Source organism: Boleophthalmus pectinirostris, unplaced genomic scaffold (assembly GCF_026225935.1).
Source record: "Boleophthalmus pectinirostris isolate CB_2022bp ecotype Guang Dong unplaced genomic scaffold, ASM2622593v1 HiC_scaffold_21, whole genome shotgun sequence".
In the NCBI taxonomy this organism is placed as follows: domain Eukaryota; kingdom Metazoa; phylum Chordata; class Actinopteri; order Gobiiformes; family Gobiidae; genus Boleophthalmus; species Boleophthalmus pectinirostris.
In genome coordinates this window covers 7,838,591-7,864,997 of record NW_026571175.1, presented here as the reverse complement: position 1 = coordinate 7,864,997, position 26,407 = coordinate 7,838,591, and the positions used below count along the sequence as shown (strand labels likewise).

Genomic DNA, 26,407 nt, shown 5'->3' with positions numbered 1-26,407 from the left:
TTTACATTTGTCCGCACCATAACAAACACACCACAACTCACTGTACACACACGAGCAGGGCACAGGGACCAGGACGGGACTCGCAAAATGAAAAGTAAGTTTGGGAACACGACTCAACAGCTCTGAATTTGTGCGTTACAGAGAGAGAGAGAGGCAGAGGAGAGAGGAGAGAGGAGGGGAGGGGGGGGAGAGGGAGTACACGTGGGTTAGTTTGAGCGCCTTAAGCTCTCAACAGCGGAGACTGGGGTTAGCAATTAAAACATGATTCACGGTGTTAACGAGAGATACTGCAGTGTAATTAGTCATTTGTAATTAACAGTTTAGGCTCAATTAAGCTTTGGATGTAACGTTATATTGTTATGTAATAATCATAAAGCTAAGACTTGCTAAACTATTGTAAATCAATTATGATTTGCTGCTACTTTAAAGCTGATTCAAGTTTGTGAATGGGGTTTAGGTTGTGTAAAGTTTACACAAGTATCTGAGCAAGTTACAACTGTTTATGTAAGGTATGTAAATGCAGTAATCGGTCAGCAGTTTTGAAATTGCTGGTACTTCAAATGGATGTAGATAGTAATATGTTGTGTAAAACTATTGTAAATCATGTTATTACACTGGTATCGTAAAGTTGTCAAGTTCATACAAGGAATTGAGTAAGTTACAGTTGTAAAGTTATGTAAAGTTTTGTAGTAACTTAGAAGCTGAAGTGCTGAAAATAGGTTAATAGTTTATGTTATGAAAAGCTGATTTGTTGGTTTAAATAGATTCAGATTGCAGATTTTAATGTTATTTCGTATCAAAAGTGTGTTAATATTTGAGTTTAGTTAAGTTTCTATTGGCCAGTGGTAATTTGTCATTAGTTGTAGTAGTAGTAGTAGTAGTAGAAGGAGTAGTCACTTCAAAGGAGAACAGGTACTGAAGTTAAAATGTCGTATGATTTGTGTGGTACTTATTGCGTGCTTTGATGCTCACTTGTGGGTTTATTAATCATTCGTAACGGGATCAAGTGGCTCTGAAGTTCACACATTTGGGTGTAATGTTGATGTAAGATTATGTGGTCATTATGGGGAGTTTGGAGAAGGAGACAGGAGCTATGATTTCACAGGAGCTGAAATGTTGGGATGACAAATGTCCAAGGGTTTTTGTGGTTGCTTATGTGGCTCAATTTCACATTTGGAGTAGATTTTTCAATAACGTTTTGGGATTTTTGTGTTTATAGAGGATTATACAGCGGTTGTCAGTAGAAATTTGTAGTAGTAGTTGTGTAAGTACAGTTTGTTTTACTTATACTTACAAGCTACTAATATTTGTAAAGATAGCTTCCAATAACTTTGTATAGTAGTAGTAGTATCTGCAGTTGTAGAAGTAGACCGTAAATACATTCTTAAAGTGTCTTTTAAGTGATTTTGAGAAATAAATTAGGTTAAATTTGTTACTCGTAAGATTTGAGCATTTTTGGTAATAGTTTGGAGGAGTAAAAACATGAAATCTTAGAAATTGTGTCTGGTACTACAAATTAAGTATTGAGATTAAAAGAGAAATTTTGAAGATATTTTTGGTAGTTGTCTAATTTTGTATTTTGGAAGTGTATTCATTCATGACATTGTTGGCGTTTTTAAGAATAACTTTCTATTTACAATTACATATTTAGGATTTGCACTTTCAATACAATATATAATGTAGCATTTGTATGATTCAAACCAGTAAATATATGAAAATAATTCTCAAACTCTTGCTAAAAACTTTGCCAAAAATGAAATGATTCCCATAAATTCTCATGACTGCAGTATTGAACTACAGTGCGTACGTGAATTAAATCCGATATCATGATGGGAGATCCTCGAGCGTCACTCTTTCACTCTTTGCTGGTGGTCCCGATGATGATGAGACAATATTCGGGGCCCCCAGGACTTCAGCTGGGGACCACCCTCGGCGCGTCCTGATTGGCTGATGCCCTATGACATCACAGACACAGGAAGAGGGCACAAGGCAGTAGTTGTGGTCCCAGATTGGATCCAGATGTAGTATTTGGCCCATTTCCACGCGGCAAACATTCAGTGGGGAAGTTTTGAAACACTTTTTACGTAATAAGAGGGTAAACAAATTTCACTTATCTGTGCAAGAGTTTGAGGCCTGCTTCAGCGGGAGTGTGTCATGGGCTTGAATGTGCAGCTGGGGGAACAGATGGTACTATTTACTACAAAGGGACTGTCCCACTTTAAGCTCCCTGTCCCATTTATGTTCATCACAATGTTGGACTGAAAGCTGCTAAGTAAAAGGACCAGACTTAATTGTATTAGTCTGGAGTGCTGAGTATACTGTAGGATTTACTCGACTGGAAAGTATTTTTTGATACCGCAATGGCTACCAACTATATATTTTCGAATTCTGCTACTAATTCTACTTAATACAATTTGTACTCGTAATACTGCTTATATTATAACAGATGATTCCCAATTAACCTCCTCCCATCAATACTCTGAAAACTACTACTATGACTCCTACTGCTGGTGCTACTACTGTTACAATACCAACAACTACTACAATATCTACAACAAAATCTACTATTTAATACAGTATGAACTAGTGATACTGCACTATTTCAATAAATATAAACAATTCTACTACCAATTAACCTCCTACAACTACTACTACTACTACTGCTGCTACTTCTACTGCTACTGCTGCTGCTGCTGCTGCTGCTGCTACTGCTACAATAACAACTACTACTACAACATCTACTACTTAATACAGTGTGAACTAGTGATACCTCACTATTTCAATAAATATAAATGATTCTACTACCAATTAACCTCCTATCACCACCGCCCCGGCAACAATTACCACTACTACTGCTCCTACTAATACTACTACTACTGCTGCTACTACTGCCACAGTAACAACTACTACTACAATATCTACTATAAAATGTACTACTTAATACAATTTGAACTAGTGATACCGCACTTAATCCAGTAAATATAAATAATTCTACTATCAATTAACCTCCTACCACCACCATCCCAACTACTACTACTACTACTGCTGCTGCTACTTTTACTACTACTATTACTACTACTGCGGCTACTGCTACAATAACAACAACTACTACAACATCTACTACAACATCTACTACTTAATACAGTTTGAACTAGTGATACTGAACTATTTCAAAAAATATAAATGATTCTACTACCAATTAACCTGATACCACCACCACCACCTCAACAGCTACTACTACTACTACTACTACTACTACTACTGCTGCTGCTGCTACTGCTACAATAACTACTACAGCATCTACTACAAAATCTACTATTTGATACATTTTGAACTAGTGATACCTCAGTATTTCAATAAATATAGATGATTTTATTACCAATTAACCTCCTACTACCACCTTCCCAACAACTACTACTACTACTAATACTGCTGCTGCTGCTGCTGCTGCTGCTACAGTAACAACTACTGATACAACATCTACTACAAAATCTACAGTCTGAACTAGTGATACCACACTATTTTGACAAATATAAATGATACTACTACCAGTTAACCTCCTATCACCACCACCACCCCAACAACTACTACTACTACTGCCACTACAACTACTACTACTACTACTACTACTACTACTACTACTACTACTACTACTACTACTGCGTTTGCTACTGTTACTACAACAACAACAACAACAACGACCATTTCTACTGCTTCTACTTTCTCTTACTTGTGTAACTGAACACCAGTGTTTGCATACTGTCATGACCACTGTGCCTCTGAGGTCATGCTTTACTTCTTCATAATTCATGAGTGGATTTCAAAGCTCAAGCCTACTCGTTTTTAGACATAGATACATGACTTTCAGATTGAGGTTAGAAACATGGTGACCTGATAGAGCAGTAGACAATGACATCACCCACACGGCATCACCCTCTCTTACTGTAATCTGTCCAGCTCCTCTCTCTCCCCTGTCCGCCCGCCCGGCCCGATGCGTTTAGGGAGCAGGGGAAATGTGATCGGAGCGTGAGTCAGCGCTCTGAGTGATCTCCACAACAAAAGATCGATGGGTCCCTGAACGCGTCTCCAGCTAATCCCACGTGATGTAATCTGTAGCCGCCTTTGTGAGATGAGGTCACAACAAGAAACCAGGCACATGTTTGTGTTTGCTTAAAGCTGCAGTGCGGAATGTTACTACTGACCCGTTTAGTTGCCACATCTGTTCCCAACGGCAACACCTGGTTAAGAATAGCCTAGTGTTTATTATTTAAAGGTGCATCGTGTGACTTTTTCTGGGGGAGGGTCCGTCAAATGCTTGTCTCTGTGGGATGTTCTTGCTTTGTCTGAAATGTTTCACAGTATGGTGTTAAACATTTCTATCTTCATGGAAACCAAACTGGATGAAGTTACAGGTCAGATCTGTGGAGAGGGAGAGTCAGAATGCCTGTTTTTCTAGGTATTTTGGAGCTATAAAACTACCTGTAACTGAATAAAAGTAAAGTAGAGCTGCTTAATGTCATAGTGTGGAACATTCCAGGCAGAGAAATTGCATATCCATAAAAACAAGCAGGTGACAGATTTGTAACCCCAAAAAAATGACATAGTGCACCTTTAATTAAGGCAAGAAACCATTGGCTAAACTCATCAAATTTTTGGTTTTGAATGTCCTTAAAATGCAAAATTTTTGCAGTTTTTACGCATAAAATGTAATAAATAAATACATTTTTAAATACATTTAAAAGTGGTTTAGAGCTAAAAGTTACTCCAATATCAAAATGACTAATTCTCACCTCTTAAAATCAGCCAGTTGTGATAGTTGCACCTGCTTGTCTCCATGGAGATGTTACTGCTTTGCTTTGAATTTTCCACAGTATGGCATTATACGTATCTATTTAGCATCAGTCCAATTACATGTGTTACCTGGCTCGCCTCTCCAGAAATCGGACCTGTAACTTGCCTGATGGTGTCATCTCCATGAATCTATAGAAGTTCAATGCCATTTGAGGCAAAGCAATAATATCTCCATGGAGATGAGCAGGTGGCAGACCCTTTATCAAAAAAGTTACACAGTGCACCTTTAATAACTTATCCAAATAATGGCTAAATAAATATCTTTTATTGGACATTTTTAGCTTAATTTAACACAGTTTTACCTTGCTTTTTCAAAAACAACTTTTCTTTAAACATTTTTCAGCTCTCAGCATCAAAAACTTACTTCCCTAAAAGCATTCTCCCAAAAATGATTACTACTATTCCAGAGAGTTCCTGGCAGCCTCTTTTGAAATAATGACTTTGCATTAACAGTATCTCATGAGCAGTGACCTTTACTGAACCGGGGAGGCCCCCGTGTTCAAAGGGACAAGTATCGATCCCTGTGGGCCCCGGAGCACACTCAGAGCCCTCCACACAGAGAGGCCCTGTGCTGGAGCCAGTGGAAACAAGGAAGTCCCCATGTTTACTGGCTTTTCCACCTCAGCCCTCTGCCTCCCGCTGCATACATATAAACCAGTCTATATTAGCACAAACTGTTTTACCACATATTCTTAAAAGTGCTGATCTGTACTGTCTTAAAATATGAAAAACTGGTCCATTTTTATAGATTTTGTACAGTTTGCAGTGATCCAAAGATATTCCTCACTTACCTTATGCATTCAGAACATCGTAACTACTCACAATGATGCGTTTATAAGCTCTTTTTGCAACTTTCAGATCTCAAAGTGGACTTTTGTTTTGACAGTAAAACTAACAACAACTACCATGCAAATCATACACTTCCTGATTAATAAAACATTTTTACAGCAGACTTATTTTTACCTTAAAAGCTGCAATGTATCCGTATTGCGTTAAAAAAATATTATGTTAAATTGATTCTTGTGCGTTTTAAGGTGTATTATAATGTTACCTCGTAAAAAAAAAGACTTGGATTTGTGTTTTGTTTCATTCACACACACTTTTTTTTCTTTTATTATTAGTCTGTCCACATCTCCAAAGCTCAAAATGCTCTGTTGCAACTTGTGACGTCATGAAGCAGTAGTTTTCGTGTTATCAACTCCTTTTAATTTTAGTTCAGTAGAGATCGGCAATTCCAGGGTTGAAATCAGCCAAATGATTCTAGTGAAGTTGTATGGAGTTTAAAAACACAATGGAGCACTTGCTGTAGTACTACATGACGTCATAAGGTGGAACACAGCCTAAATATGCAGGGTTTGTGTGTTAAACGTGTGGCGAAACAAAACATAACACCATGGAATGTTTTTGACCAGGAAACAACATTATAACATGAGCTAAAGTTGGGCACATGGGCTTTAATCTGTTTCATTTTTTTGTTTTATTTTACCTAAAGTACTTTGTGATGTACTTGCTTCCCTGTTACATATTCACCTTTAGTTTCGTTGTGTCCTGGTCCAATGACTGTGTGGATTGTTTTGATAAATACCCCACACAGAGGTCAAGGTGACGCACTCCAAGTACTTTGGCTGCACTTACTTACAATGGTTAACTGTCTCTGACCTATTTGGCACCGCATTTATGCTGATTTTATTTGTTAATAATTGATTAGAACACCAGAAAGAAAGTTGAATTAAGCTGGCTCATAGCGGGTAATGGCAAACGACTAATCTCACATTCATTTTGTTACTGCCACTATTACTACTACTGCAGCTGCTACTACTACTACTGCTAATACAACTACTACAAACTGTACTATTTAATACAATTTGAACTAATGATATTGGCCCATAACAATAAACCCGAACAACACTACTGATAGTACTACTACTACTATAGCTATTGCTGCTGCTGCTACTACTACAACTATTACAAATTGCATACACATTGTACTACTTAATACAGTATGACCTAGTGATATTAGACAATAAATATAAGTTATTCTACTACCTCCTACTACCACTCTACTACTGCTACTACTACTGCTGGAAAACTACTTTTCTTACATTAACTTAGTTACTACTACTATTACTATTACTACTTCTGCTACTACTACTAATATTACTACTACTACTGCTACTGCTGCTGGAAAACTACTATTCTTACATTACTTTAGTTACTACTACTATTACTATTGCTACTACTATCACTACTACTACTACTACTACTACTACTACTGCTGCTGCTGCTGGAAAACTACTATTCCTACATTAATTTAGTTTCTACGAACACTACTACTACTACTACTACTACTACTACTACTAGTGCTACTACTACTGCTACTGCTACTGCTGCTGGAAAACTACTATTCTTACATTAATTTAGTTACTACCACTATTACAACTACAACTACTGCTACTACTACTGCTGCTACTACTACTGCTGCTGCTGCTGCTGCTGCTGCTGCTTCTGCTGCTTCTGCTACTACTACTACTACTACTACTACTACTACTACTACTACTACTACTACTACTATTACTGCTGCTGCTGCTGCTGCTGCTGCTACTACTACAAATCTTACCGGTGCTGGTGCTGCTATTAATACTACTACAACTACTACAAATTGTACTACTTAATACAATTTGAATTACTGATATTGCTCCTATTACAATAAACATAAGTTATATGTTAGTTAACTACTACTGATAGTACAACTAATACTACTATTACTGCTACTACTGCTGTCAAACTACTATTCTCACATTAATTTAGGGCAGAGTCGTCCATACAAAAAGTGTGTGTGTTATGTTAGTCATATAGTTGAGATAAAGTTTTGTCCTGGTTTATTACTTCTTGACCTAGTAAACTACAGATTTTACTTGGAAAGACAAATACTTTTAGATGGAAAAAGTGCATTGTTGACAGTACTGTGTAAACAACTGGTCACAATAAAGCGATTAGAGATAAGAGATAGAGGTACTTTTACTCTCTAATCGCAAAACAACAATTGACACTTAGCAAGCATTACACTGCAAAAAAAATATGGTTAAAATGTTGTTACTCCTCAAAAACATACTTGGAGTTGTGTTTTGTTTCATTTACACATTTGAGTAATCCTTTATTATTAATCTGACTACATTTCCAAAGCTCAAAATGCTCTGTTGCACCTTGTGATGTCATGAAGTAGTAGTTTTCAAGTTAACAGCTACATTTTATCTTCTGTGTAGTAGAGATTGGGAATTCCAGAGCTGAATTTATCCAAATGATTCTAGTGAAAGTATGTGGAGTTTCAAAGCAATGTGCAATACTTTCTGTAGTACCACATGATATTCTAAGGTGGTACAGAGTGTGTTTTGTTTGAACTCAGCCTAAATATGCAGAGTTTATGTGTTCAACATGTGTGAATGAAACAAAACACAACTCCAGATCTGTTTTTGGTGAGGAAACTTTATAACATGGATCACAATGTAACGTAATACAGGCTGTTTAATCGCTATTTGAGTAATAAGTACTATTACTATTGTACTGGTTGAAATGTGTTGTTGTTGTTGTTGGGGTTTTTTTTCTTACCACTTTTAGGTCATTAAAGGTCATGAACTCATTTGAACCACGAGTGAGCACGTTTCAGTGTTTCAGAAAAAAACTACCTCAGACTCTCACTCTGATGTTGAACCATGACGAAGAAACACCTGTCTGGAATGGTCACTGTCAGTTATTTCCACGTGGTCTTCCAATTTATTCAACAGTATTTCTTATTGGATGATTGCCTGACAGTTGTTTCCTTAGGGGCCATATCCAACAAAATGCCTATTATGTAAAATCCACTTTTTCTAGCTTTTTTTTTTTTTTTTACCATGTTGTAGTTGATTCCCCTTCTCTTTTACCCTCTCGAACTGATTCATACCTGTTTGAGTAATCTTTAGTACTATCAGTTCTCATTTTCAGTGCCAAGGTTGTGTAGAAAAAAACAAAACAAAAAAACAACAAAAAAACCCCCAAAATGAATCAAACAATTTTCTAATATGGAAATCAGTGGATTTGGTTATTTTATTACGTTGTTTTAAATTAAATTTGCTATTTAAAGAGCCCATATTACACTACGTTCTGATGTATGTTATAATCTTGAAGTAGTAGTAGTAGAAGACATAATAGTAGTAGTAGTAGTAGTAGTAGTAGTAAAAGAAGTTGAAGTAGAAGATGTAATAGTAGTGGCAGTAGTAAAAGAAATAGAAGTAGTAGTAGTAGTAGTAGTAAAAGAGGTAGTAGTAGAAGAAGTAGAAGCAGTAGTAGTAGAAGAAGTAGTAGTAGTTGTAGAAGTAGAAGTAGTAGTACTAGTAGTAGTAGAAGATGAAGTAGTAGTAGTAGTAGATGAAGTAGTAGTAGTAGTAATAGATGAAGTAGTATAGTAGTAGTAGTAGTAGTAGTAGTAGTAGAAGTTGTAGTAGTAGAAGTTGTAGTAGTAGAAGAAGTAGTAGTAGAAGAAGTAGTAGTAGAGGTAGTAGTAGTAGTAGTAGTAGAGTTAGTAACTAAATTAATGTCAGAATAGTAGTGTAACAAACAAACCCTGCATATTGAGGCTGAGTTCTTCTCTCAACACTCTGCTCCACCTTGTGATGTCATGCAGTAAGACAGGAAGTGCTCCACTGTTTTGTTAAACTTCATACACTTTGACTGAATCATTTGGATTGTTTCTGTGTTGGAAATACCAAGCTCTACTGAACTAAAGGTAAAAAGAAGCTGTTAACTTGAAAACTACTGCTTCATGCCATCACAAGGTGTAACAAATCATCTTGAGCTTTTGAGATGTTGACAGACTAATAATAAAGCATTACTCAAACATGTGTGAATGAAACAAAAAAAACAACTCCAGGCATGTTTTTGATGTGGCAATATTATAACATAGATAAAAAATAGTGTAACATGCTCCCTTTAAATCACAGATCATGGCTTAAACCTCAGAAGAGTCCATTTTGCGTAATTTAGGCCCTTTAAAACGTCAAATATAACATATGATCCACATGCGTCACAGATTATAACTACACCAGTCTATGTCAGGGTAAGATATACGCTTTTTGATTTTTTTACAGTGTGTTTTGTGGCTCTTCCGTCATGTGACCAGCCTGGTTGCCCTTTAGCTGAGCTGTGGAGGTGTCTGCTGAGGTTAGACCCATGCACAGTCTGGTCCACTCCCAGCTCTCAATAAGTGCTTGGATTCGGATCAAAGCAGAAATTACATACAATTACCACACTTTCCAACAAGCCAAAACATGAACAACTTCTACACGATCAACTTAAGAATTTTCCAAAGTTGTTCCAGGAGAATGGGAAACCTGTCCACTGACCACCGAGCTGGACTATATAATTATGATTTACCCTATTGCACACATTCACAGTTGGTTCATATGCAGTCTGTAGAGCTAAACATAGGCTTGTATAGAAGTCCATACAAAAATAGGGCAGATGTTTGTTGGTTTTGGCTCGGGGCAGTCTGGGTTGCAGGGTCCAGGGTTGTTCCAGAGGCTGTGGAAGAAGTGACATGATGTGATGGTTAGAGGAGGGACTGCGTTGTACCCAAAACTGTCATTCACTCACAGCTTCACACCTCAAACGGGCTCAAATCACACGCAGAGGGCGCATTAGCAGTTACTTTTAACACAGATTGGAAGGTGCTCTCTAAACATACTCTGACTTTATAGTACAATGAAGTAGAATTATTCAGAAAAAGGGAAAATACATACACTTACACATTCATTTACTATAAAAAAAAAAAAAAAAGTTTGTTGGAAAAAAGGATGATGCAATTGATTTGATTAAACATGTGTTGAGTGTATAGTCAAGTGAAAGCAGAACTTTTTCTCTATGCTCTGTAAGTGGTTACTAATATTGTTATTATTAGGTTACAAAAACGGAACCACTGACCTTCCAGTTAGTGGGTGAAGTTCCAACTAAATGCTAGTTACAACAACAAAACCATGTTGCTATAAATTTTACTATTACTACTTTTTAAAGATTTTTGCAATAGCAGAAGTTGCATAATTGTCAGAAAGAATATATTTTTATGAGTGCACTTGTAGCTTTTATGAGAGGGTTTGTTACCTTTGCCTGAAATGTTTCTCAGTATGGCATTAAACTTACATATTTATTAATTTTATAGTTTTTTAGTAACTTAATCTTGTAGCTTCATCCACATATCACCATTCAAATAGGTTTAAAGTCATACTGAGGAACATTCCTAGCCAGGCTGGCACCACCTAGTGCCTCCGCTCAATTTAATTTCTCTCCAGTGACTAGGGCAGGAATCAGAATACACTAGACGGTTTGCAAAAACCTTGGAAATGCAAGTTCGGGCACCAGCCGATCAGCGAAGAGCCATGCATTCTGTGTTGTCAATGATTCCCGAGATCGAGGATTTAAAGCCGAAACAAAGAGAATATTTGGTGAATTTTATCAAGGGGAAAGACTTTATTGTCCTTCTTCCTACGGGATTTGGGAAAAGCTTAATATACCAGTTAACCCGGTTAGTGGCACATTACATACATCATGACCAAATAGCAGATATTGGTTAAATAAAAAAAGTACCCACCTACCGTCGAGAGAACAAATTCTAGCACTGCGAGGTCAGACGGTTTCTACGAAGTGAAACCAGCTGATGAATCAGGCTAGAACATTCCACGTAAGCAACAACATAAGTCTCTATGGAAAAAACAGCAGGTGAATGGAACCTTCTTCAGAAAAGTTACATATTGCACCTTTAAATTTGCACTGACAGAAACAAGTCCAGTTGGCTCCTAGTGTCCAGCCTCTTTCCCTCTCTGCACACGCTCCAAAAGTCACAGGCCTGTCACCATAATTACTATATCGACTCATTCAGTATATGAAAGATGGAAATATTCTTTTTGGGATCAGTATTTTTCTTTTCACTACAAGATTTAAGCCATAAAAGGTTGAATACATAACCTCTAAGACTCACTATAGATGCAAACTAAACCTTAAAGTGTTTATTTTATTTATTTATTGCAGCTCAGAATGTTTTCAACAATATTTTACATTTAGGATAGGGATGCACCAATCTGATACTGGTCTTAGATATCGGAACCAATATTGAACAATTTGATGGCTCAGATATCAGCTTCCAAATATTGGTTCACCAGATATCCTGGCTGGACATAAAAATTAGATTTTTTACTGGTCATACTCAACCCAGAAAGTCTTAGAATGTTTGAACTTTTATTTACACAAAGTTATTCTGTAGTTATTTGAGATTAATAACAGTTACATAAAACTTGCTCTGGTATCGGTTGATATCGGTTATCGGCAGAAACTATAAAATTGAAATTGGTATCAGAACAGAAAAATCTTGATCAGTGCATCCCTAACTTAGAATCGTTTTTGTGATACATAGTGACGTAAGGATATTCAAGTCTCACGACACGACTGGGAAAGCTCACGATTACGAATGTAACTATATCCAAATCTCTCGGTAAGATATTTTCATGATATACATCTCACGGTACGATACTTTTGCGATATTTGGCGGAGCTAAAATTGTGGATATACTACTTTTTCCTCTTAAAATGCCATGACAAGACTTAATCCAAAGAACTAAGACTTAAAAGTGCTTAGAATTGTTATTTCTTCTTGTAGTCTACACTGAAATGGAGCCAAGGATCATGGTCTATGTAGTTCCCTCTGTTTTTTTTTTTAGCTATTGCTGCATCATAACTCTTAATTTAAGCAAAGAGACTTGTAATTTGATATATTGTGATGGTCCCCAATATTACTGTGAGAACTTTGACGATACAATATCACGATATTTCGGTTATTGTTACATCCCTAGTGACACATCTTCCCTAGAGTTATTGTATCAGTGTTTCCAATATGATTTTTTATCACGTATTTACTTCATACTTCAAAATGTGTTACTGTGACAGGCCCTGCTTCGTTTTTGTAGTTGTGTACGTGTGATACTTGTGATGGTGTAGTGCAGAGGTGTTCTGAATGTGTACATTAAAGCGTGTTGGGGTCTGGGGCCTCTGTGATTTATGGTCTTCTTGTGCCCGCTGTGGAAAACAAACAGTCTCAGTTTTTGGCCCGGTTCAGAGGAAGTTTGTAGAGCAGATGACGTGAAACCAGCACAGTGCCCCCTTCTCATGGCTTCAAGGTTCAGCACAAGTTCTCCCCCGCTAAAAAAATCACTTAAAATGCAAGAAAAAAAAGCATCTTGGAAACTACTGCGTTCTTCACTCAGCAAAAATGTTCCAGAAATTTCCGATCCATCCAAACTGCCCGATTTGCTCTGAGTTTTTAGCACTTGAAGCTTTTGAGAGGTTTGCAGTGTTGCCAGAGAGTGTAATACTGAAGGATGTTTTTCTTTCTCTCTTTTTGACACCTCCTTCCTGCTCATGTCTTCTAGTCATTTTCCAGCCTCATTAATTTTAATAACTTATTTATTTATTTGACCTTTTCAACCAGGACAAAACCCCACTAAGCTATAACTGCTTAACATGCATTTGACTTTATTTCACTAAAACACAGTTAACGTGATTATATTTGAGAATTTACCACAAAATCTCGCTTAGTTGTTTGCAGTTGTCTAATCTTTGTTTTTAGTTGATCATTTTATTTCCCGGTTGGACACTGGTGACAGATTAGGAAAGGAATTCCACAACTGTTATCTAGCAACAGTAAGATTATCAAGGCCGAAAACTTATCTAAATTGCATATAGTTTTGATTAGACTAACTGACTAGACTTTTGTTAGATTAAGGTTTAATTCAGACATGTCCAAACTACAGGCCACTGTGGTCCCGAGAACAATTTTTTTTGTGGTCCTCAGGGTTTCATGTGAATTCGCCCAAATTATCTTAAGCAGTAGCCTACTTTTTACTGCAAATCTTTTGACTCTAAGGTCCGCTGTCTCATTCTAATTTGCTAAAAATGCACATATTTGATTTATTCACTGTATTGAGCACCAGTATTTGGCCCTCTGATTGGCTGATCTGGTTTAAACTGTCAGAAAAATGCCTTGCTCGTGCATAAATTGTGTCTGTCTCAGCGCTACTTCCTGTAATTTGGTACTTTTCTTCTCAACTTTTTTCCCTCAAACTGCCACTTCACTGAGTAAAACTATGATATATATTTACCACATGTACTATTCCACCAAACCCAGTCAGAATTGAAAAACATGAAAGCCTGTCACATGCATTTTAACTATATGTTGAAGCACAGAATTGAATTGTATGGTTGAATACAGGTGGTTGCTTCTTTTTGATTTTGATTTGATTATTATAATGTTGTCATCATAACCCGCAGCCAAGACTAATTCACAATGGTACAGTTGTTTTGTTCCTGTAAATGTTGGTCAATCCTTTCTCGTCTGTTGACTAATGACTTTTTCACTCTCTTTTCGGGCAGGGCGTCTTTAGCTGAGAGTAGTATAAATCCTATTGTCTCAGAACAGTACCATCAGATGTGATTGTCTAAACATCTTGATTTCAAATACAGTATCCAGATGTCGACACTTGAAACAGTCTCTACATTGTTTCACTGTTGGATTTTCTGTGAAGCTATGAGGTGACTGCTGGTGTGATTTTAAACTCTACTAATATAAATATGAAATGAAAATAGAGACAGACTTCTCCCATGAGCCCATAGTGCTGTGTACATGTGTGTGTAGATTGATTAGAGGAGCAGGCGAGATGTATCTCTCACCCACATGTGAGCGAGCTCTCACCTGCTCTGACCACAGCTGTCTGCAGACTACACTGTGTCATTGAGGCTGTCTGAGTCTGTCTCACTCACTGTTTACATTCTTCATATGCACTGAAACACACACTCACATTTATGGCAATAGAACCAATCATTAACATGTTGGTATAAACTTTCACAATGTAATGAGGAAATAGAATTTGCTGGTTAGCGATCTTTATCTTTAGAGTATTCATAAACAAATAAAGGGCCTGTACACATGTTCTATGGATTTTAACACATTTTGTCTGGCCTCAGGACACTGTATAAGCAGCTGTCCTGTATAAGCAGCTCTTGTTGTGCACTACCTCCATCTAATTATGAAGCACTTTATTGTCTGAGAATCAAGAAGTGCATGGTTAGCATGCTAGTCATTTGTTATCATTGCCATGATAGGAAAGTCTGCTCAGGTCTCTGAAAGTTGTGAAAAGCCTAATTCACCTTTTTCAGAAACTTGCAACACACAACACAATCAGTTTGACAACAACTTTGTTTGTGTGATTTTGCATAACACAAATAACATGCTGTTTTCAGACTCTCAGAGGATCAATACTTACATGATTTCACCAGTGCTGATGCAGGAGCTGGTGCTACTTATGGTCACACAGACACTGAACATGATCTCAGATCAACCTACTTTACATCATACTTTAGTGGAAAGACTTATCTCTTGTTTTCCACTGAAATGAATGTGTTTACCCATATGTGGGATTAATACTTTGCTGCTGATGTCATCAACATACCCTGGGGGTGTGAAGTTAACTAAAAGCACTACTCTGTCTGAAGCTTTGTTACTCAGGTTCGACTTAATCTGAGCTTTATTTGAACACAGTCTGAACATAAAGAGCTGATTTATTTGGAACTATGACAGATGAGCTGATTTGTGCTGTTAAACAAGTCTGGAAAAAATGTGTTGTTGAAATCCATTTTGTATTTTTTCAGATCATCTTAAAATGTTTTTATCTGTGATCACTAATGTGTGTAATGTGTCATCATGGTAGCTACCGAACATTCAGCCATACACATACATGTAGAACAGCCCCAGCATGATGTTACTGCAAAGTATCAGGATAAGTGCATGACATATATGCATTACTTTTCATGTGACTTTTCAAAACAATATGAGTTTTCACATTACACATTACACTAGAATCTGGGTGCTATTTATAACTCAAGTGTTTTAACATGAAGTAATGACATTTCTAACAAACTCTGAGAACATTTCCACTGATTTGTGACTAGACAGGCGTCCCTGGATCAGACATTTCCTCATGGTTGACCTTTGACCCCCCCACACACACCATGGGGCCTCTCTCTCACGTTATGAAGAGGCAGTAAAAGCGTTTGAACGGCGTTGAGAGAAAGCGGCGTCCCACAGCGTCTGCCCGGTGATGTCAGGGCTTTGACTCACGGCGGCTGCTCCCGAGGCATGATGGGGAAAAAACCTCCGCTGCATTCCTCCCATTCCTCTGGCCTGGTGTAACGCTGTCTCTGAGCATGTCTTTGTGGGCCCGAGTTAGTTTTTTTAAAATAAATGATTGGATAGTTTTACTCATAAACCCTGCTGAATGGTGGTTACTGTTGAGAGTGGAGATCTGTTTTCCAGCAAAGACGCACGAGACAAGACAAAACAAAGCTCTGAGGGTTTGACTCGCAGATTGGACCAGATGGATTAGATAAACGTATGCCAACAGACTGGGGTGTTCCCAATAGTTATTGAGCAATACACTTAAATCATAGACAATTCATCCACTTCACTCATTATTAACTCATATTAAGTCTTACGTACGAAGAAGATTACAAAAGATTTATCACTACTTTCTCAAACCTTGTGTCTGGGCAAAGTAAAAATAGTAAAGTACTGTAATTAAGTAAAAAAAAAAAACCTAGGTATCTGTACTTTACTTGAGTACATTTTAAAATGAATACGTTTCTAATTGTTTCTGCTGAACAAAATTCTTTATCAAAATCACTACATTTGAAGTTTTGTTAGTAGTGATATGATATTTACCAAAATATCGTGATATCGTATCGTCAAAAGTCTCACAATATATCAAATTACAAGTTCCTTTTTTTAAATACATTGTTTTATTGTAGCAATAGCTTATAAACATCGGGAACTACATATCCCATGATTCATTTCAGCACAGACAACATGAAGTTATATGTTTTTTACTTGAATTTTTGAGATTATGACAGTAATAATTCACACCAAAATCTTCTCAGGGTGTTTTAAAAGTAAAAAAAAAAAAAAGTATTTTCTACAATTATATCAGCCTTTCAAAAATATTGCAATAAATATCATACCGTGAGATGCATATCGTGGTAATATCGTACTGAGACATTTGGATATCGTTACATCCCTATTTGTTAGATCGTATAAACTCACGAATAATACTTAAATACATACATATTTATAAACAGGTACTTTAATACTTTTACTTCAGTAGATTCTTTCATGTGATACTTTTACTTCACTCCAGTATCTGTAACAAGACAGTACTTCTTCCAACACTGGTCCAAACTCAGGAGCAATGACTGATGGAACCATTTTGTAATAACTACTCTTTAGTACTACTACTACTCTTTTAGTATTATTAGTAAAGCTTGAAAAAAGACTTAATATTATAGTGTATTAAGAATGAACAATAACAAAATATATGTAAATACATATAATACAAATTAAAGTTCGATTGGGAATGGCTGTGTGTGGTTTAGGTTGATAGCTTTAGATTTGATCACAGCTCTGGCCCACATACTTGCTGCCATTGTGTCCTTGGGCATGACACTTTGCCGAACCTGAATGAATTAATGTAAGTATGAATGTTGTTGTGTTAAATGAGTGACTGGTGTTGGTCGGAGAAGCTGTTGGCGCAGACTGGCAGCCATCGCTGGGCGTCTGTACTTTAGTGACTTGTGCCTCGATGCATTTCGGTGATCTGTAAGGAAATGCTAGTCTGATTCATCAGCTGGTTTCACTTCAGGTTAGGGTTATTTTTTTGCACTTAACCAATCACTGCTATTTGGTCGTGACGTATGTAAAGCACCACTAACAGGGCTAACTTGCATATTAATCTTTTCCCAAATCCTGTAGGAAGAAGGACAATAACATCTTTCCCTTTGATAAAATTCACCAAACATTCTCTTTGTTTCGGCTTTAAATCCTCGATCTTGGGAATCGTTGCAACACAGAATATACGGCTCTTCCCTGATTGGCTGGTGCCGAACTCGCACTTCCAGGGTTTTTGCGAACCGTCTATTGTATTCTGATTCCTGACCTAGTCACTGGAGAGAAATGAAATTGAGTGGAGGCACTAGGTGGCGCCAGCCTGGCTAAGGAAATGCTGAGTTGAAAAGCCAAATATTAGATTCAAATTCAAGATTTTATTGTTACTGTCACAGAAAACAACAAAATTACATTTAAAAGGTGCAAGAACCATCCAATAACGCCATAATAAGTAAAGATTAGTGAGTTAATGGGCCTGTCACAATATAAAAATTGAAACGTGATGTATAGCTTGAGAAAAAGTTGCAATGCACCATAATATTCACCATTTTTAGCAGGATAAAGCCTTTTTAACCCTATTATAATGAAAATATATTTAAAAAGCACAGTAGTAGATAAACAGTATCGATAGAGAGAGCCCAGACCAGGAAGAGGCACCTGTTGCTTTTGTGTGCCAGTGGAAACTTCCGTGAAATGTCAGCTAAGTGCTCATAAAGACCTGGATCAGATTCCATCCACGCCTATGGGCTTTCTGCACTTCCTCGGGGAATGCACTAAAATCACTGCGGCCCATTCACAAAAAGGTCTGCTGGCCCCAGAGCCCACGTCACAGGGACACAGAGGAAAAGCATTGTGTGAGCGTTGTGTTTGTTGTAGCGACTCATTGTTGGTGAAACTGCTTTGTCATTTGGGAGCTGGACATGTACACACTGCATTTTATTTCACGCTATCAGGAAACTGCAGTTTTAACAGGAATCATATTTTGTAGATCAATTATAAATTGAGGGATGAGCTTGAACTGTGATAACCTTTTGCCTCCATTCGGTGCCATAAATTTGACAGTGGAGTCTATTGTAGGTCATTAACCCAATGGTTGAGCGTTTGATCCCAATACTACTGTTAATGGACGCTGCCCTTGTGTCCTTGGACCAGACACTTCACTCACCTTGTGGCCTTGAGATATAAACTCACTGACTACTGAATGTTGTAGAGCAAGTTTCGCTTTTAAAGATGTTCTAATTTTAATAACATAACTCATTAAAGATTTGTCTAATAGTTTGGTCAAAGGTGCACTATTTCGTTTCCATTTCTTTTTTCTTTTTGTATTCCTGACCTTGTCTGTCTTATGATAAGTTGTACTGTGGAACATTCCAGTCAAAGCAGTAACATCTCCACAGAAGCGAGCGGGGGCAGTAACCTTCCCCGGAAAAATTCTGCAGTGCACTTGACAGTTTTTTTCCAGTCTCTTTGGCACTTTTATCTATTAAAAATTGACACTGGCAAGCTCGCACAAAATCCTGAACAGAATTTAAGTTTTCCTAAAGAAATTTCAATGTCAGCTAAATGCAGTTTTTCCATTCAGAACTGATTAACAAATTATCTCCCCAAAGCAGTTTTACCGTCAAAACTCACACTTTGATCATGTGTTTTTCTGTGCTCTTTCATTCATGTGTCAGAGGCCATGCTTTACACACTTTGAATTTTGGAAAAGCTGTTCTTTTTTTGACTAAAACCTGTTTGTATATAGTAGGGGTGTAACGATATCCAAGTCTCACGATACGATGATATCATCACGGTATGAACCTCACAGTACGATATTTATTGTGATATCGTGGGAAAGCTCACGATATTGCTGGAAGACTTATGATTAGAGATGTAACAATATCAAAATCTCTCTGTATGATATTTTCATGATATATATTTACTATATTTATTGCGATATTTTGTGGAGGCTAATTGCTACTTTTTCCTCTTAAAACGCCTTGACAAGACTTACTAAGACTAAGACTAAAAAATGCTTAGAACTGTTATTTCTTCTATCGGTTGATATCGGTTATCGGCCGAAACTATAAAATCAAAATTGGTATCGGAACTGAAAAATCTTGATCAGTGCATCCCTAATTTAGAATAGTTTTTGTGATACATAGGGGTGTAACTATATCCAAGTCTCACGATACGATATCGTCACGGTATGAACCTCACGGTACGATATTTATTGCGATATCATGGGAAAACTCACGATTACGAATGTAACAATATCCAAATCTCTTGGTACGATATTTTCACAATATACATCTCACAGTACAATATCTTTTGCCATATTTGGTGGAGCTAACAAAACTGTGAATATGCGACTTTTTCCACTTAAAATGTCTTGACAAGACTTAATCCAAAGAACTAAGACTTAAAAGTCCTTAGAACTGTTATTTCTTCTTGTAGTCTGCACTGAAATGGAGCAAATGATCATGGTCTATGTAGTTCTCTGTCTTTTGTTGTAGTTCCCTATTGCTGCCTGTAACTCTTAATTTAAGCAAAGAGACTTGTAATTCGATATATTTTGATGGACCACGAACTTTGATGATACAATGTCATGATATTTCGGTTATTGTTACACCCCTAGTATATACTGTAGTACAATTGCAAAGTAGATTTTTCAAACCTGTAGCATTAAAAAAACACAGTCCTCAGTCTCTTTCTCAGAACACTGGACGCAGCTCTCATTCACAAACACACATGATCAGAGAACTCAGCTTGTTTTTTTTAATAACAAGCTGAGTTCTCTGATCATGTGTGTTTGTGAATGAGAGCTGCGCCCTGTTCTGAGAAAGAGCCTGAGAACTGTGTGAACTCATGACAAACGCTCCAAATGATGTCAGCACCTCAGACACAGTTTGAAATGATCAAACTAAACCAACTCTCAAAAAAAGTGCTAAAACTACGGAGAAAAGGTGTAAAACCGAAACGCTGATTGAGTTCCCAACACCTGTGGGGGCGGATCACGATGAGGTGTTGACGTATTTCTGTGAAGTAGGCTGAACACTATCGCTGCAACTTCCTTCCCATCACAGAGTTAACAGCACGTGACCTTTGACCTGTTTCCTCAGCACATGTTATAAATAGTATCTTAATCTGCACAACAATGCTTTTCTTATGGCATATACTGATGATAATTACATAATGACAAAAGTTGAATCTGATCATTAAAGGTGCACCATGTCACTTTTTTATTGGAGATAGTGTAGCAATAGAGGGAACTACATAGACCATGACCCTTTGCTCCATTTCAGTGCAGACTACATGAAGAAATAACAGTTCTAATCACTCTTAAGTCTTAGTTCTTTGGATTTGGAAGTCTTGTCAAGGCATTTTAAGAGGAAAAAAATGTGTATTAACAGTTTTGTTAGCTCCACAAAATATCGCAATAAATATCGTACCGTGAACTGTGTATCGTGAAAATATCGTACCGACAGATTTGGATATTGTAACATTCCCAACCGTGAGCCTCCCCACCATATCGTGAGCTTTCCCATGATATCGCAATAAATATATCGTATCGTGAGACTCAGATATCGTTACACTGCTAGTAATTAGTAAACTACTCTTTTAGTAATTAGTAAAGGATGGATAAAGACTTAATAATGAAGAAATAGTGTGCTACGATTGAAGAACACCAAAATACATGTAAATACAACACAAATAAAAGTTAGATCGGAATTGGCTGTGCGTGATTTAGGTTGATAGTTTTTTATTTGATCGCAGCTCTTCCTGCTTGTTTCTATGGATATTTCAATGCTGCGCTTGTATTTACAACACAACAAAACAGGAATAAATATGCAATTCGAGTTTAGATCGCAGCATTTTGCAATGATATATGCTTTTATTGTATTATTCTCAACAGTATATGATATAATTCTACACATATTTGGAGAGTTTGTGAGCTTCAGTTTTGACTTTTTCAGATGTAATGTACAGATAAGCTCAGACTGTGTGGGAGTGTGGCCTGTTTCCTCTGTATTATTAACACACAAACCACAAACAGAGAATATATATGACAATAGCTCTGACCTCAATATGAATTTACTGACAATAATATCTGATAAGAATGTGCAACTCTGCAATTTAATGCACAAAGAACACACCGCAGTGCATAGTTATCGCTTTGCAACTTTAGAAACATTTAACTTTCTACCTTATTATTATTATTATATTGTTCAGTCATCTTTTTTTTTTAAATGTATTTAAAGGTGCACTTTGTAATTTTTTGGTTTTTGCTTGTTTCTTTGGATATGTCATTACTTACAGGTTGTTTAATAGCTCAAAAATACTTCGAAAATGGCATTCTGACTGTTAGTGGGACTGCCTCTCCACAAGATCTGACCTGTAACTTGGTCTGGTTTGGTTTCCATGAAGATAGAAAGGTTTAAAACCATACTGTGAAACATTTCAGACACAAAAACAGCATCTGCAACCAGAAAAGTTACACAATGCACCTTTAAAAGTGCAGAACTGAATGAACATCAATGTATTTTAGGTTTTAAATAGTTTGAGAGAAGTGGTAGCCCCCCCAAAAAGAAAAATACTTTTGTAATTTTGTATGAGAAATTTTGCGTAATCTAAGTGGAAATTTTGGACATGATTTGAATCTTTTGTCGCTTTGTCTTTTCAGTAATCCCAGACTCGACATCCTTCGTTGTTGTGCTGCTGTTGTTGGAGCTGATTGGCCAGTCCCTGTCTCGTCCCGCCCACAACCCCACCTTCTGCACTCTGATTGGTTCCATGCTCCCTCACGTCGAGAAGCTCATCAGCCTCTCCGAAAAACTGCACGAGCTGGTGAGAGATCTTGTAAAAATGCGTTTAATGTTAAAATCAAATGGCCCGAGCGGCAAAAAATACGTAAAAGTTATTACCATTTTTCCATACACAAGGAAAATAGTCCTCACTGACATACATGCTATATATTGTGCAAATTTACTTGAATTAACTTTTAACCATGTCCTGTATTGTCCTACATTTGAGGCTTCAATACTCTGACAATTCACCTATCCCTTATCTCCGCCCAGTGCTACGTACATGTGGTTTTTCTACTAAAACTCTGGGTCATACACTGTAAACTGTAAATAAGTTACCAGAACTCAAAATAATTGAGGCAAGCGATTGCATCAATTATTTTAAGTTGACAAAAAAAGTCACATATTTGCAGGGAATTTGACTCATAGTTTTCTGTTAAACTGACTCAGTTATTTTTTTCATTTATTATTACTTAAAAAGGGTAGACATGGGGTCTTAAAAGTCTTAAAAAGGTCTTAAATTTCATGTTCTTAAATTAAGGCCTTAAAAAGTCTGAAATTATGTTGTCCAAGTATAATTTGGACTATGCGCAAACATTACTTAGTTTGTCTTGTTAGAATGTTATAAATGATTTTTTGGCCATTTTCCAAGCAGTGCATACTACTATAAATGAGTTCTGAATGAGATTTTATAATAAAAGTATTTTTTGTTATTTAAAGCCGTGAGTAATGGTCATTATTAGAATTGGATCTTTCGCCCGCATAATGGGTGCGATACTGGTCTTAATTTTCATTTAAGTGATCTTAAAAAGGTCTTAAAACTTTAAATATGGGGTAGTCAAACCTGGGGACACCATGTTAAAAATAAAACCTTAAAAGTAAAATAACCAATAAGAATACAAATAAAATAAAATAAAGTAATGCATTTAGTCCCATGTAATTCCAGTTTATTTGTTATGAAAGAATTTAGTACTTATTTAGTGAAGTGCTTTGAATTTATATTTTAGCATGTACTATATAAATTAAGTTTATTTTTAAATCATCCCAATTTGAACAATATAAATAACAGGACTTTATTATTATTCCCAATGTTTAATTACTTCATTCTCCTAAGTTATACTTCATCTATTTTTTAAGTCATGCTTAATAATACCCACAATAGTTCCCTTTAATAAAAAAAAAAAAGAAAAAAGTTAAAATTACTCAAAAAGAAGAACATGTTACAGCAACTTGACATAATTAAGTTAGAAGGACTATTTTTATTTACAGTGTGCATATAGAGTCCAGAAATGTCACGTAATCATCTGGACAAAAATAAAAATGTGTAACTAAAACTCTTTGCTGTGATAAAATTGCACTCTGAAGCGGTTGTGTCAGTTCTGCAGTTTTGAAGTCAGTAAATCTGCTTCTATTATCAAGTCATTTTCAATCAGTACTGCTGTTTACAGTTGATAACATGTAAAATAATGATCTCTGTGTGTTATACTACCCATAAAATACCCATAAAAAGCCTGATGTCTTGTGTAACCTTGTATTTTTCCCATGTGTCTACAGTCAGATGAAGACCTGAGTCATTTGGCTACTGCAGATCACAGACTGGACTCTCTCCTGGAGATCCAGCACACAGCAGCAGCATTCACCTCCATCAAGGTACACTCACACAGCACACTTACAACATATGTGAATGTGGATTTGGATTTAGCTGTCACCAAACCTGACAACTACACTTCATTAGATCCTATGAAAAAGACAAAAACAATAATACATTTGAAATATCACTAACAATCAATATGCCAATGTATGTTAAAGATGCACTGTGTAACTTTTTCATTCATGTCATGAAGATGTTATTGTTTTACCTGGAGTGTTCCACAGTATTTCATATCTATTCAGCATTTTTTTCTTTCATGATGATTATTTTTAGCACCCAAAAATACATTAGAGAACATACATTCTTACTATGAGTATATAGGGTTGCCTTTCCACAGATCTGACCTGCAACCTGTCACTTGACCTGCAAATCTAAAGCCGTAAATAAATTGCATCTGTGGAGATAATTCAGAAAAGTTACACAGTGCATCTTTAAGCTTCAGTGAATCTATATTATTAAGTGTTGTATATGAAACCCTAACGTGCTGCGCTCTGCTCCACAGATCAACGAGTCCCTGTCTCAGCTGCATAACTACTCAGAGTCGTACAGGTTCCACATGGAATGGTTAAAAGCAGCCAGAGAGAATGTCAGTCTTCCCACTCAGCCAACAGAGGGCGCCAGCAGACACCTGCAGCAGCTCACGCACCTGCTCAACTCCAGCCTGAGCCAGGTGAGGGTCATGTGTGACAGGGAGTGGAACAAAGAGAAAAGACATAAAGTAATAACCTTGTAGACAGGAAAATAACTGATAGTGTCACAACATCAAATATTAACTTATCTCTCGTGTTGAAAAAGGAATATTTTTATATGGTGTAATGGTTTCACCTTCTTATCATTTTCTTAATCTGAGTTGTATTTCCGTTGATTCAGGCATGTATGAGTAATCCTGTACAGTCCTGCATTTGAGGCTTGAGTACTCACTCTGATTTTTTTTTTTTCACATACACCTATCTCCACCCATTACTTAATTATTCAGTAAAATTCCAATTTGATCAGGTTAAAAATATAATTTTTCACTGCTTATACTCTGAAATGCCACTAGAAGCAAAACTTCTCAGAGCTGAAGTTTGGAAAAAGACGTCCATAGATCTGTCTGAATTATTGTTTTAGATCTATATTTGCCATTTAGAATGAAAAAAAAATGTATACTAAATATGTGAACACAGTATATGTCTTAAACAAATAAAAGAATAATTTCTCACACTGTTTTGTGTCCCTTTGTCCCCAGGTGCAGGACGAGGTGGTCCAGGTGCCTTCCTCCTCTCCCCCCTCGCTCCCTCTGGTGTCATCGGCGTTTGACGCCCTCAGGTTTTCAGTGGAGGTCTCAGAGAAGCTCCGAGCATTCAGTTTCTGGACCAAGAGGTGGATCCGCTTTATACTGAAACACTCACGCTGCCCCAGACGTTGACCACATCTGCTGTTACCACGGAAACCACATCTGCAGTGGCCACGGACACAGGGTCTGGACTCTTACTGTGAGGAGGGACTGTTCACATGTATCTTATAGGAATATCACAGCTGAATGTACGACTGTCCAGTTTCTGAAGCCTTTAAGAGCACTCAAAACAACCACACGTCCGTCGCATTTCAATAGATTATGTCACCTCTCGCAATTTATCATTTTATATGGATCCAAAGCAAATCATTTTCATTTTAAGGCCTGGTATAAAGTTGCACTGTGTAACTTTTCTAGCAGTGACTCTCCAAGGAGTTGTTGTTGCTTCACCTACAATATTCCACAGCATGGCATTAAACTTAAAACTTAAAATTTAAAATTGAACCATTTCCATCCTATTTGGATACAAGCAGGTGAGGCCAACCTGCTAGATTATAGGTCAGATCTGTGGAGAGGTGATCCTGCTCAGAGTAAGAATGCATGTTTTCAAGGTTTTTGAACAATAAAAACTCTTGTAATAATAATTCATAGGTGAGTTTAAAGTCATACTGTGGAACATTCGAGGTATAACAATCATTTAACATATATATTTAAATGTAAAGTGTATATATTATATTGAAATGTGTTGGGCGTGTGGATTTTGAGTGAGATTATGCACTGTTTTGGGCCAGTTCACTCCCTCTGTTTACACTGACGGTGCCTCCAGGAATATTTTTGTACTGTTTCTTTAGGATGTTATTTATGACTCGCATCAGTGTTTAGTTTGAGGTGCAGGCATCTCACGTTTTGTATATCAGTCAAATAATATGCAATATTTAATAATAATATTAATAATATTAGCATTGTTGTAATGCTTAAGGTTTATTTATGTTTTTATATGTCTCTGTTTTTATATGTTTCATGAAGATAAATACATTTTACAAGAAAACTGCA

General features: G+C 36.8%; 1 protein-coding gene across 1 annotated transcript; it reads left to right on the top strand.

Annotated features, from left to right (window-relative positions):
• LOC110173339 (uncharacterized) lies at positions 1-26,407 on the top strand. Its single transcript, XM_020939342.2, has 5 exons — positions 1-94; positions 22,307-22,470; positions 23,982-24,077; positions 24,581-24,748; positions 25,307-26,407. The coding sequence occupies exons 1-5, from the start codon at positions 88-90 to the stop codon at positions 25,484-25,486; spliced, it is 615 nt and encodes a 204-aa protein (XP_020795001.1). The 5' UTR covers positions 1-87; the 3' UTR covers positions 25,487-26,407.

Coding starts and splice junctions, on each gene's coding strand:
- LOC110173339 (XM_020939342.2), top strand. Junction 22,471..23,981: donor CCGAAAAACTGCACGAGCTG/GTGAGAGATCTT, acceptor ATGTGTCTACAG/TCAGATGAAGACCTGAGTCA. Junction 24,749..25,306: donor TCAACTCCAGCCTGAGCCAG/GTGAGGGTCATG, acceptor CTTTGTCCCCAG/GTGCAGGACGAGGTGGTCCA.